The 14,423-nt window shown below is 33.8% G+C and overlaps 2 protein-coding genes across 4 annotated transcripts; both read left to right on the top strand.

Annotated features, from left to right (window-relative positions):
• The first annotated feature begins 3,446 nt into the window (after window positions 1-3,446).
• LOC115713017 (dihydrolipoyllysine-residue succinyltransferase component of 2-oxoglutarate dehydrogenase complex 1, mitochondrial) lies at window positions 3,447-9,864 on the top strand. 3 transcript variants are annotated; one of them, XM_030641486.2, is made up of 16 exons: window positions 3,447-3,674; window positions 5,432-5,509; window positions 6,286-6,342; window positions 6,504-6,581; window positions 7,032-7,092; window positions 7,209-7,236; window positions 7,455-7,525; window positions 7,637-7,711; window positions 7,837-7,892; window positions 8,007-8,051; window positions 8,147-8,413; window positions 8,509-8,603; window positions 8,744-8,834; window positions 8,946-9,056; window positions 9,156-9,350; window positions 9,445-9,864. In XM_030641486.2, exons 3-16 carry the CDS (start codon window positions 6,307-6,309, stop codon window positions 9,634-9,636), a joined length of 1,401 nt encoding a protein of 466 aa, XP_030497346.2. In that variant the 5' UTR covers window positions 3,447-3,674; window positions 5,432-5,509; window positions 6,286-6,306; the 3' UTR covers window positions 9,637-9,864. The 3 variants fall into 3 exon arrangements, with proteins under 3 accessions (XP_030497346.2, XP_060963101.1, XP_060963100.1); XM_061107118.1 differs by having other exon boundaries at window positions 3,500-3,677; XM_061107117.1 differs by lacking the exon at window positions 5,432-5,509 and having other exon boundaries at window positions 3,500-3,674.
• A 1,415-nt stretch (window positions 9,865-11,279) lies between these two features.
• On the top strand, window positions 11,280-13,970 carry LOC115702505 (uncharacterized). The gene is made up of 3 exons (XM_030629942.2): window positions 11,280-11,666; window positions 12,921-13,064; window positions 13,205-13,970. The coding sequence occupies exons 2-3, from the start codon at window positions 12,921-12,923 to the stop codon at window positions 13,598-13,600; spliced, it is 540 nt and encodes a 179-aa protein (XP_030485802.2). The 5' UTR covers window positions 11,280-11,666; the 3' UTR covers window positions 13,601-13,970.
• Window positions 13,971-14,423: the final 453 nt, after the last annotated feature.

Raw genomic sequence — 14,423 nt, 5'->3', positions numbered from 1 at the left:
CTAAGTCTCTGTTTCATCAGTGTTTTGGATTTACACTAATGTGATAATCAGCGATGATGTGTACTTACACTTGGAGTAAGTGTTATGTTCTTTTCAGGACATTAGTAAAGTATACTAGTTTCGAATGTATGGAGTATACATTGGACTGGACCGATATTGCAACTTAGTTAAGATATTATAAACTTACCGTCATATCTTTCCAAGTCAATATCAGTAGTTGATCTTAAGATTAAGAGAATCTAAATCGTGATATGCTTAGGCTCAACTCAGGAGTACTATTCATGTTCTTTGATTTATTAGTTAAACCTACTTTTGGGTCAGGGTGATACGTATATTTTGGGAACATGATAGTATGATTGAGTGGAAGTGTTGAACATAAATATGGAATCTATAACCTATTTGGTGTATAGAAGTCAAGTGATGATTCCCTTCGAGCTTAGCTAAATAGAAGTAAATGGATGAGCTCTTGTTTAAGTGACTAATTCTTCGATCACTAAACATCATTTACAGGTAGCTAAGTGTTTTAAGGGGCAAAATACGTTGAGGGGTGAGAACGGTAAAATTATCCCATCTCGATGTAAATAATCTATATAGAGGATCTTTGATCACAATAAGATTATAACAATGGTTAAATGAGATAGCATATCTATATCGTGGAACATATAATATGCTCTATATAAGTCTGATAGTGCAATTTTAAGTTCTAAGAGTGGATTCAACGAAGAATTAATAAGTAGGAATTTACCTAGTAAATTCGGTTCACTTATTGGAAGCTCAGCATATAGATTCATGGTCCCCATTCTAGTTGAGACTATACTACTTGTAAGACTCAATAATTGATTTGTGATTAATCAATTATAATTCTAAAGTTAGACTATGTCTAATTTGTGAATTTTCACTAAGCAAGGGTGAAATTGTAAAGAAAAGAGATTCTAGGTTTATTTATCTATTAATAGACTTTATATGTCTAATTAATAATTAAATTAAATGACAATATTATTTAATAATCTATTTTAGTTATTAAATAATTAGTTTTGGCATTTAAATGGTTAGAATTGGAAAATTGGCGTTTTTGAGAAAATAGAAATAAAATTTGTGAAAACTGCAAAAACCAAGTGAGGCCCATTACACACCATGGCCGGCCACTTGGGGTGGTTTTTCAAATTGATATTTTCATTATCTTAATGCCAAATAATTCCTGACCTAAACCTAGTAGTTGCCTATAAATAGAAAGTGATGGCTCAGTCAAATAACAAGTTTTTAACAAGTTTTTCATAACCTTTTCTGTCAGAAATTCTTTCTTCAGAAAATTGAGCCTTCCCTCTCTCTATAGCCGAAATCAACTCTCTCTCTTTTCTTCTTCTTAATTTCGAAACCCTCAGTGATAGAGTAGTGCCCACACACAACAAGTGGTACCTCAATCATAGATTGGAAGACTGTGAAGGATCACACACAAAGAGAAGGACATTCGGGCTCAGATCTTGATAATACTCTGCGACAGAAAGGATACAAGGGTTAGAGATCTGAGTGGAAGGAGACATTATTCCGCTGCCATTAATGTAAGATTTTCTTAACTTTATATGTGTTTATTTATCGTTTTAGAAAGTTCATATTTAGAGTGTTAAACAACATACTTGTGAGTATATCTAAGATCCTGGTAAAATAAATTCCAACACTTGAGTCAACGATGTCTAACTTTTGGTGGGGCCTTAATGAGAATGGAACAAAAATACATTGGCGTTCATGGAATCTATTGTGCAAGAGAAAGGATAGCGAAGGTATGGGGTTTCGCTCATTTGAACACTTTAATCAGTCGCTACTCGCAAAACAAGCTTGGAGAATTCTTACTCAACCTGATTCTCTTCTTGCCAAGCTTCTAAAATTTCGATATTTTTCCCATGGCTCCTTCCTCGAGGCTAATCTTAGGCACTCTCCTTCATTAACGTGGCAAGGCATTCATTGGGGTAAAGAGTTGTTGTCTTCGGGTTTGAGATGGAAAAATGGTGAGGGTTGTCGAGTTAAGTGTGGTATTGATCTTTGGATCCTAAAACACTCCACTTTTTAGCCAATTTTCTATTCGGGTCTGATGGATGGTGTGGTTTCAAACCTTATAACTGAAAATAGACAATGAGATATGTCATTCCTTAATCAATGGTTTTCTCTACTTGGCGTGGACCGCATCTTGACAATTGCTTTTGGGTTCTTTAGACACAACAACACACTTATTTGGCACTACCACTCATCTGGTGTATACTCAGTTCAAACATATCATTATGCAACATCACTAGAAGATATAGACAACAACTCATGCTCCTCTTCAGCAAACCAATAGTGGAAGTTCTTTTGGTCACTCCAACTGCCACAGAAAATAAGAATTTTTGCTTGGCGTGCTTATAATGATGCATTACTTGTGGCTACTGCATTGGTTAAAAGGAAAATCATCACTGATGCTACTTGCTTCATCTGCCATCAAGCTTGGCAGTCCATCAGCCATGCATTATTCAGTTGCAAATATGCAAGGGCAATTTAGCGACATTCGAACCGTGTACTCGACTGGTCTAATGCGTCCACAATGCAAAAAGGTGATTATCTTGTTCACTTGTCTACAATTTTCAAACGATTTGAAATGGAGCAACTTTTTTGCACCCTTCGATCAATATGGTCTAAAAGAAATCGGGTGATACATGGACACCAAGCAAAACCTACCAAGAATCTTGCATTTTTTACATAGAACTATCTGCATAATTTTCGAGTAGCACAAGCTAAATTCAGGCCCGATATTGGTACTTCAGCACAGCCCCACACAAACACAGCTCCACCAGTCCCGTGACACCTCCAGCACCAGGTGACCTTAAACTAAACGTGGATGCTGCAATTGATTCAAAAAAAAAACAAAAAACAAAAAAACAGAAATATGAGCTATTATCCATGATAATGTAGGCAATGTGAAAGCAGCCATTTCAAAACCAATAGTTGGCAATTTCGCTGTCCACAAAATGGAGGCCTTGACTATGTGTCATAGCTTAAATTGAGCACTTCAACTCAATTTGCCAATTACTCACGTGGAAACGGATGCTCTACGTGTCTCCAATGTTTTATGCAAACTTCCATCTAAATTTTCTTCTTTCCAAGATTTAATTTCAGATGTTTCTAGTCTTCTTTCTTTCTTTTTCTTAATGTAACTCATGTCAAATGAACAACTACTATGGCTACCAATGGTTTGGCTAAATTTGCTTCAGGAGTGGATGAGGCTTACTTTTGGTCGGATTGTATTCCTCTGCCTATAAACTTTATTGTTGTAAATGATTTCTCATCTTAATTTATAACAACAATCTTTATTCTCAAAAAAAAAATAAAATAAAATAATAATAATAATAGGAAAATTAAAAAAATAATATTTTATTTTTGTTTTATTCATTTGACCCATTCCTTTTATTTATTATTATTACTATTTTTTCAATAATAATAATAATAAAAACGATTCAACGATATAAATTTCATTTTCCTTTTCGTCTTATTAACCCTAAACGCAGCAAACCTCTCTCTCAGCTCCATCTCTATCGATCCAACACAGCAGCCGGAGCCGGAGCCACCACCACCATTCGCACTCCTTCCAATTCCAGCCGGAGGCGAAGTCGCCGCCACCACCTGCTTCCACCATTCCTCAGTCTTAGGTAGTCTCTCATCTCTCTTCTCTTTCATTTTTTTTGGATTATGTATTTATTGTATTTTTCATTTGATTTCGGATGTGATTGTGTGGTATGAGTTTATTATTATAAGTTTTTCGTTGTTTTTTTTTTCTATGATCTTTAATATATATATATATATATATGTGTGTGTGTGTGTGAATGTATTGCTGTAGTTATGATTAATAGAAGTGTTTTCTCCTCTTTATTCCCACCATCGCCTTCTTCACCATTAATTCCCCCAAGATTCTCAATCCCTCTCCCTATCTATCTGACTCTCTTTCCCTGTAACCCAGAAATCTCATCTCATCTCATCTGATTCGATCTGATCTCCTTCAACCCACCTCTTTAGAACAACCTAGTTTATTATCTATAACGCTTGGCTCTGGAGGATCGAGTGTCGTGGGTGAGTCGTGCCGACCCATGATGAGAACTTTCCTTTTTTTTTTTTTTGCTTTTTTATGAACTTGAATCAAATCTGTTAATGGGTTTTGATAATTTTTTCTCATGCATTTGTCTTATCTATGTAACTCATCGTGGGTACGTCTAATGAAGTGATTCGATTGTTGTTGTATTTTATTTTTATAAGAAAGACAAAATTTGAATTTGTTTTATGGTTTCATTTTTGGGTTTATGAATATAAATTTGCATCTCTGCTGTCTGCTCATATAAGTTGTCTCTACTTGAGGAGGTTACATCGAATATAAATTTTAGGTTTTGCTACTTCAGGGTATGAAATTGAGTTGTTTCTTCAAGGGTCTAATGAAGATATTCATAAGTGTATATTTTGTCTCTTTGATCATATTTGTATGCAAAAATTGAATTTTGATGGAATAAATAGTTAAAGTTTGATGCTTGATTATCATCTAATTTGTTAAACTGTGCTGACTTTGGGGTTTATATGTCATGCAATTTTTCTTTATGCGGTCAAATTGCTGTACCCAACTGCGTATCAATTCATTTTTGTTCATCTCACTCGAAGAGGAAGCTAGGATGTCTCGCATGTTTAAGAATTAAAATTTTGATATGTTAATATCTTTAGGTTAAATCAGTTCCCTCGTTGCATTTTTTGTTATTCAATGGTAAATATGTTCATAAATTTCTATTTACATCTGTTGTTTGTTTTGACTTTTGAGTTTTCTAGGACATGTAATTAAGAAAATCAAACCAATTTTGGTTGAACTTATCAAGCTGCACACTTTTTAATTCTTGTTCTCATTGCACATGCTCTTTGTTGTAGTTTTTTATCCAAAAAATTTGGTTGTAATCATTTTATCTGAACTAAAGATCGGAAATTGTTGAATTCTGTTGACTGTTGTTAAGCCACAATTGTAATGGACTTGCTGACTAATTTACTTTTCTCATTTTGTGCTTTGGTTATGATTAATAGAAATTTTATTGGTATTTTTTCATTTGATTGATCTTTGATATATACATATATTTATGCGAATGTATTATTTTGTGACTTTTGAGATTTATATCAGAAACTTTATTGAGATTTTTTTATTTGATTTCAGATTTGTTTATGAGTTTATTATTGATATTGTTCATGTCGTATGTGTTTTCTTGTGCAATTGTTATTGATTTATTTTTTCTAAAATCATATGAAATTGTCAAGGGAAAAAATAAAAAATGTGCAATTATACTTGATTGTTGTTTGAGTTTATTATGATTTTTTTTTTATTATGCTCATTTATTTTCAACAATAAATTATGTAACTTTGTTTCTTGAAATTTGAATTGCAGGAAAAAAAAAACTTAAGGTCTAGGAAGCAGGAAAAGAGAAGAGTAAGACAACTATTGGTGCTATTGAAGATTCAAAAAGTAACTTTTTTAATTTATTTTAATGTCTAGATTTATATTTGTGATTATGGATGGCTGTAATAACTAATAATTATTTTGGATGATCCTAATAATTACTAATTAGGGTGGTTAAGTACTAGTCATGTAAATATCTTAAAATTGATCTAACTTATTTTTTTAATATTATGATATGGAAAAATGAATTAGCTAGGTCTCAAATTTTACCTTAGATTTAAAAGGGTTACAACCCAACCTAACCCGCTTATTATGGGTTGGGTTATACTTTGAAAGTATTTTGAATGAGTTATAATTTTATAGCCCGTAATAATTGGGTTAGTAATTGGCACATTAAAATACCCTCAACCCGCCCAACTCAACCCATGTGCAGCCCTAGTCGCTAGAACTAGAAGTTTGCTCAAGTCTCTTCTTCCCTTTCCTCCAAAAAAAAAAAAAACAGAAAAAAGAAAGATAGTCTATTTTTCCCTCCTCTTCATTTTCTTTGATCTTTTTTGATCCGCTTTCTTCTTTCCTACAGGTTAAGTGTTCAGGTTATGTTTATTCTTGCACTAGAAGATCTATTGTTTTCTATTTACTCTCTTTGTCCCTCAAAGTTTGGATCTTATTAAGTCTTTGCATTTCAGTCTTTATATTTTGAGGAAAAATGGTATATTTTATATTTAACTTAGATATTATTATTAGTTTTTTTTTGGTGGTGGAGCAATGACTGTTTTGTTATAGATTGAGGATTTATTTCTTTAATATGTTGATTTATTTGTATTTTTCATTTCATTTTGCAGATATTGAAGGATTCACGAGAAATGATTTGGGGAGTTCTCCGACGTAGAGTTGCTTCGGTATAATCTATACCTGAGTTTTTTTTTTCTTTTCTAATTTTGTCATTGGTTTTGTAATGGACATCCTTTATTTTAAGCTAGTTCTTTCTCGAAGTATTGTTTGATTATGAAACAAAATATGGATTGTTTTTTCTGAAAGAAAGTTTTTTTACTTTCAATAGTCTCAGGTGCTGGGACAAGCCTGGAAAGCAAAGCATACGGTTTCTGGGTCAAGCTGTTACCATACTGTGCGTAAAGAGGTACTAATTTTTGTGACTTTGTTTCTCTTCAATTTTGTTGTTTGGGAACTGAGTTTTTTGATGTGCCATCAAAAGCATAATAGAAACGGGAGGCTTTGTGGCATGTATTTTCCAGTATATTTGTACTTTTCAGCATCGGTATAAGGAGCATGGTGTCCAAGTCCAACACCATTCGGTATTGAATATTGATTGGTGCAATGAAGTATTTGAGTTCACATATTTTATTTTAGATTAAAATGTAAAATATGTAAAACCTAAATACTAAAATTATTGCACAGCACCGTTGGTGCCCTTAGCAATAATCTATACTTTATTTTTCTATGATTTACAATAATTTTATGTAGATTTTTAATGTTGATATTGCACTTGTTTACCATGAAGTTTAGAGAACTGTTTAAATGTGGTATTTTGCTGCAATTTCATATTAATAATGTTCTTTTAAATCTGCAGTCCTCATTCATTTGCAAAGAGATTGCCTTTGTCCAGAGCTCTAGCTACCACACATTTTTAGGTAATTTATGGACATTGGTTTTTAATTTTCTGATTTCACAGTTTTAATTTGAATCTTTGTCTACATTCTCCAGTTTCCCAATTTCTGATTTTGTCCCTATTCCCCCTTCATTGTAGGAGGTCATGCCTATCCAAAACTCAGCATGTTAGTGAGCTCTCTCTGTTACTTTTCTTTTATTTTTTAAAAAGAAAATAAAAATAATAATAAGAATTTTTGTGCATCAATTTTGAATTTCTTCTCTTGCTATCCACACTCAATACTCTTTGAATAAAGGATATTCAATTATTTGGATTTTCTTCTAGTTTTGTAACTTTTTTTCCTCTTGCCTTGCTAATGTTTACCTTTTTTGTGGTTGGCTGCAGAGAAGTTAATGCTATATCTCCAACTGGATCTGTTATAAGATTGAGTAATAGATCATTTTCTTCAGATGATGGTATTCCTTTTATATAAATCACTTAAATTTTATATATTCATACCATGAGTTGGTATTTTGGCTTTACATAGATGATGGTTTTAATTTAAATCTCACTGTTGAATTGTGTAGGGGATGTGGTTGAAGCTACTGTTCCTTTCATGGGTGAATCTATTACTGATGGGACTTTGGCAAATTTCTTAAAGAGTATGTCAATAGTAGCTGACTGTCTGCCTGTTATACATTAACTAGTCTAATAACTTGTTTAGATTTAGAATGTGTGCATGTACATGAATTGATGCCTTCTCATGTTTATGGTGCATAACAAACAGAACCCGGAGACAGAGTTGAAGCTGATGAGCCCATTGCTCAAATTGAAACTGATAAGGTAATTTATCTTATCCAACTTCTATGGTTTAAACTTGCAATTGCTGTATTTGAAGCACTTTGAAGGGTTGTTGCAGAATTTTATTGTTTTTTACTCTACTTTGTGTATCATTAGGTGACGATCGATGTTGTTAGTCCTGTAGCTGGAGTTATAACTAAGGTAATAGTTTTGGAAATATATTTAAGTTCTTGAGATCTTGTTGACCTACTAGCTATTCTACTCTTCTTGTACTAATTTCTATATATTGGTTGTAGCTTTTGGCCAACGAAGGTGATACTGTAGAACCAGGCATCAAGGTTGCTGCCATATCGAAATCAGGTGAAGGTGCACCAATAGCTTCTTCGTCGGAAAAGGCTGTTAGTCAGACGCCACCACCTTCCAAAGAGGCCCCCAAGACAGAGACCACCCCTATCAAGGAGGCAAAGAAAGAATCATCTCCCCCACCACCTAAATCTAAGGGACTTCCGCCACCACCAAAACCCACAGAACCTCAGCTGCCTCCAAAGGACAGGGAAAGACGGGTTAGTTATATTAGGAATATGTAAAATAATACGTTAAATTGGTTGGAGTTTCTACAATTTCTTTCTTTCGTTATTTATTTATTTTTTATGTCTAGGTTCCCATGACAAGACTCAGGAAGCGAGTTGCAACACGCTTGAAGGATTCCCAGAATACATTTGCTTTGTTGACCACATTTAACGAGGTTGATATGTAAGTTTGATTCATCTATACTATCTAACGAAAGTTAAGCTTTGTTAGTAACATTTGCTATGATTTCAAAGTTCTGCAATCTGTTGAAGTGTTTTCTTCTACGACATAAGAACTTCCTTGTTCTATTAACATACTTGCAGGACTAACTTGATGGGTCTCCGTTCAGAATATAAGGATGCTTTCTTTGAAAAACATGGAGTGAAATTGGGCCTGATGTCTGGCTTTGTGAAAGTATGTGCTTTGAGTCCTTGTCTTTGTAAAAGTGCCATGAAACAGTTGACAGTTCCATAATCTTTTTGTAGTTCTTTGGGCATTTATCAATCTTCCTTTTCTGTCTTTTAGGCTGCCATAAGTGCGCTTCAATATCAGCCAGTTGTGAATGCTGTCATTGATGGGGATGACATTATATATAGAGATTACGTTGATATTAGCATTGCAGTGGGCACACCAAAGGTATGGCCATCAAAGAATAACTTTTTGATATAAATAAATATATTTTTGTTTAAAAAAAAGGTATGTCTAACCAAAAGTTTATCATTTTTGTCCTTCAAGGGTCTTGTAGTCCCGGTTCTCCGCAATGCTGAAAGAATGAACTTTGCCGAAATAGAAAAGGAAATTAACACTCTTGCTAAGAAGGCAACTGCCGGTTCTATATCAATTGATGAGATGGCTGGTGGCACATTTACAATTTCTAATGGTGGTGTTTATGGAAGTCTTTTGAGTACACCCATTATCAACCCTCCACAGGTATTGCTTTAGTTTATACTCACATTTACTGTGCTCGATACCTTTGACATACGAATGCCTTGTTAATAATTTTTATTTTGAACTATTGTGGCAGTCTGCTATATTGGGAATGCACTCAATTGTGAGCCGCCCTATGGTCGTTGGAGGCAATGTTGTTCCAAGGCCAATGATGTATATTGCACTAACATATGATCATCGGCTAATTGATGGAAGAGAGGCCGTCTTCTTCTTGCGCCGCATCAAAGATGTCGTTGAAGACCCTCGCAGACTTCTCCTCGATGTATGAAGAAGAAATATTTGGTAAATTACATTTTACAAGATACGTGCAGTGCTCTCTGCATAAACTAGAAATAATGAGTTTCAAATTTTTGTTTGAGATATATTTTATTTGCTCCTTCCATGTCAAAGGATGTTGTCAAATCCAACGGCTGAAATTGTTTGCAAGAGTTGATATGAATTATTTGTTTATTTTAGTTGCCACCATATGCTAATTGAAAGTGGTTACTTTGCCCAATGTGGTTAATCTTAGCATATTAGCAAGATTGGTTCTGTTTTGCTTCTCAATGTGGAATTTTTTTTTTCCCATTTTCATCAAATGTCACATAGTTGATTATTCCTTACATGGTACAAATTCCCAAGAATTTTTCTATTTAAGCTCTACATTCTTTATTTTACATTATAATAAAAAGGGTAAATATTATTTTGGATCGTATGTTTTGCTAAAATGAATTCTGTATTTTTCAAAATTGTAAAAATAGAATCTTAAATTTTATTTTTTGACAATTTTTTTTTAATATAACTAATTTGAAAATAATTCTTAACACCAGTAGATACAGAAAATATAAATTTTTTTGTCATAACACACTTAAATTAGATTATTATTAAATTTTATTTTTGTTAACGCGATTTTTCATTAACGAATTTAAGAAAATCATAAAACGAGCAAGATGAACACATGCAATAGTTAATCAAAGTAAACCGGTTTGCAAAAGTAAATTCACCAAAGATGAACACAAGAATTTTATAGTGGTTCATCCCCTTTCAGCGGTAATAGGCTAGTCCACTTGGAGTGTTATTGATCTCAATGCTTGAGGAGAGTTCTCTAGAGTTATGTTCTCCAAGAGTTCACTCCTCAAGTGAGTTTTTAGAATTTGAGAGTGGGAGCTCAAGAGTATGATCTCGTGAGTATCAATTTCAGGGTCCTTTTACAAGTGATTTCGCCCCTTATATAGACATTCATATAGGATTTAAAATCCCTTAAACATAGGGATACATTCCCGTAATTATAGTTGGGTTAGGTTCAAGATACAAAATAATAATATTAAAATAATTATTTAAAAAATAAATATCTCTTCACTTATCATTTTTTGACTATATTTTTGGAACAGCTCTAAAAGCACCTGTCTCTCGCATTTAGTGGACCCGAATGGTCATGGGTACATGAGGGGAGCCAATTGGGTCGGTTCGTGCCCATCAGGTCATTGAGATAATTTGGCAGCTGAGGAGCTCTTTGCACCTTAGCACATGACGGAGTCGGGAGCTTAGCGCGCCCAAAATGCTCCTCTTTGGCTAATGTGCTTCTCCTTGGCCAATGAACTCCTCCTTAGCCAATGAGCCTCTCTTTGGCCAATGTGCTCCTCCTTGGCCAATGAGCTCCTCCTTGGCCAATGAGTTCCTCTTTGGCCAATATGCTCCTCCTTGGCTAATGAGCTCATATTTGGCTAAGGAGCTCCTATTTGGCTAATATGCTCCTTCTTGGCTAATGAGCTCCTATTTGGCTAAGGAGCTCCTCTTTGGCTAATGAGCTCCTATTTGGCTAAGGAGCTCCTATTTGGCTAATGAGCTCCTCTTTGTTTTTTTTTTACTAATGAGCTCCTCTTTGTTGGACCTCCATATCTAGAATAAAAATTCATGCACAATTATTTTAGATTTTTTGAGAGATAACATTTGCTCCCAAAGTTTATCATAACTTTATAATATTATGATGGACTTGTAGAAAAAATAATCCCCGCGTTCTTAGACTCCATACCCGCATATACTGGTACTGATTAGTGTAGACATGTAGAAGACCACCAATATATTTAAACATCTTGGGATACAAACAATAGAAGTGAAATAAAAAAAATTAATTAACCCTTATAGCCTTTAAATAGGTTCTTTATTTTTTTTACAACCCATTCTACTCTTCACTCTTTATAAAAAATAATAGCTCTTCTAAAAATCCTCTCAAATAGCTCCAAGAACCATTTCAAAGGAATGCTCAAAGTGGGAACTAAAGATTATTGGAGGGGATTTTAGTTTGGGCATCACTATTGAGTAAGTTACTCCCACCCATTCACTATTTAATTCTATTTCCCATGTTAAAATACATAGAAAGTATGAATATCATAGTGTTCTTTAGATTTTTTCATAAAACCCTCTTTTTACATATTTGATTTTTTCTAATGTTGTGAAATTTGGCTTGTAATTTTTAGAATCTATGAATGAAACTTAGCAATGTAGGCTATGGGTTATCTTAATCCACTTTTTATTTTAGAAATGAGAGAGATTTATATATTTGGTGTGATTTGGATGAACTTTTTGGGAAAAAATGAAAAATATGATGATGATAGTGATGAACATTTAAAATCCCTAATTTGATCCAAAAAAATTTGAAATAGAGGAAAAAATGTGTTTGTGGCTATTTATGTTTTAGGGAGTAAAGACAAAAAGGTAGAGTAATTTAAAATAGGTAGGAATTGATGAGTATATATGTCATAAACATATATACACATCCCCACGCCTCCCTTTGTATATATATACATTTTTTCAATAGAGAATCATGCCAATTGGGTCTCCTTTTGACCAAATACCTCATTTGTCTTTATTGGAAGAGCTTAGGGAACCATACCAATTGGATCCTCTTTTTGACCAAACACCTCCTTTGCCTATATTGGAGGAGCTTAGGAAACCATGCCAATTGGGTCCTCTTGTGCCAATTGGCTCCACTTGCCAGCTCTTTTGTGGGAGCTCATGGAGCCATTCGACTCCTTTGTTGGAGCTCATGGAGCCATGCCAATCGGCTCCACCTTTGCAATTCAGCTCCATTGTGGGAGCTCATGGAGCCATTCGACCCCTTTGTGGGAGCTCATGGAGCCATTTGGCTCCTTTGTTGGAGCTCATGGACACACACATATTGCTCCTTTTATATATATATATATATATATATATATATATGTATATACCAAGAATACATAGAAAAAATTAATGCTTCCAAATTTTTTAAAATAAAATTCTGATGTATACAAAACAAGCCAAAAAATAAAATATTTCTTTTAATTAAATTAATTTAGCTTGGTTAATTTAAATTAGATTTGTTCTAATCCAATTTAACAAAATTAGATTTTTCCAATTTAATTTAATCAAATTTAGTTTACATCTAATTTTTGTAATTGAATTAGTTTTTATCTAATTTATTTTAATTAACTAGCCTAAATACTTTATCAAGTGAATTTAATTTAGCATTTTTTATTTATTTTTGGTTACCTCATTTCATGCTTGTATGCTCGCTCTCCTTACTTATGTTTGTAGATGTATGCTCGTGACCATTGGGGATGCGACAACCACATTGACGACAACCTCCTTGTTCGAAAAACTGCAACTGTTGAGGTAGTGCGTGACATGTCCAATTACGAAGGTGATACCGTCACTAGGGGAGTCCAAGATATCCTTCGGGTTAGTGACAGACTATTCATCAAAATGTATTGATAATGGCTATCTTCTCATGTGCACACTCATATATATATATATTTTTTTATATATGATCTCACATCCTTTTATTGTGGTAACACCCTTTCTAATCTCTTATTTTTTAGGGTGTAACTCAATTTATGGTCTCCCAACTTAATTCTTCAAATTTACAAGAGAAGTTGGCTACCGCAGAAGCAGCCCTTGAAGAGCAGAAGAAGTTCTCTGCTCTTTCGGATAAAAAGTGTAAGCATGACAAAGGTGAACTTGAGGACATTCTCCATAAGAGGCTGACGGAACTCAGTGATGCGCAAACACAGCTGGAGGAGAGAAAGGGTCAAGCGAATTATTACATTGATCAGAACTTTGCTCTTGCGAAGAAGAATACGGCGCTAGAGAAGGCACTAAAGAAGGACGCTAAAGAATATGATTCAACGGTTAAGGCATTGAAGGACATTATTCAGAAGCATGAGGAGAGGGCAGCGAAAGACCGTCAGAAATACAAGCGTGTCTTTGATGACTAATTTTATCAGTTGTGGAAAAATAACCAAAATCTTGACCTTTCGCACATGCTTCCCCAGACTAGAGATAAGGAGCTTATGAAGTGCAAGGCAGGACTCCTTCGAGAAGCCACGCTTCCTCCCACTACTAACATTCCTGGTGCTGCTACTTCTATGGACTCGCCTGAAGATACTCTTCCTTGAGAGTTTTAGCATATGTGTTATTTATCCTGAGCGCATGTGCTCCTTATTTTTATTACTCTTTAGACAACTTGCATGGGTAATTTGTGTTTTTCTTTTCTTGGTTACTTTACATCCAAGTACTTGACACACTCTAATTTTCTAAGTTATCCTTAGTTAAATACTAATTAAATGAGTTTGCTCTTTAAGCTCTCTTGATGAACATGTTCAACTTACTAATTTTTTTTGGAGTTAATACTCTTTTCTAGATTAAGTGCTTATCATGTATATGATTAAATCCACTCTCTATCCATTATAACTTTTAGTGTAAGTGTTTGTGATTTTAAGAAATTCACCACTTTTCTAAAATCATTTTTTTTAATGGAAATTGTAGGATTAGAAACGACTATAGTTAAATCCATACCCTTATGCCCCCAAGTTACTAAGGTTTGATTATTATCATTGGTTACTTGTTTTTGGGTTTGGCAATGTAACTATCTTTTGAATAAATAAATATTTTTATTCAAGCTTTGAAAATAACAATACATAGAATTTCTAAGAATATGATAATCTAATAAAGATTTTGGACATGAAAAATAAATAAATAAATAATTAAATAATTAACTAAGAGGAAACTTGGCTAAACATCAAACTAAGGTGAGGACAC

Source organism: Cannabis sativa, chromosome X, assembly GCF_029168945.1.
Source record: "Cannabis sativa cultivar Pink pepper isolate KNU-18-1 chromosome X, ASM2916894v1, whole genome shotgun sequence".
NCBI classification, from domain to species: domain Eukaryota; kingdom Viridiplantae; phylum Streptophyta; class Magnoliopsida; order Rosales; family Cannabaceae; genus Cannabis; species Cannabis sativa.
The sequence above is the reverse complement of the archived record's forward strand: the minus strand, read 5'-3'. Positions and strand labels throughout refer to the sequence as shown.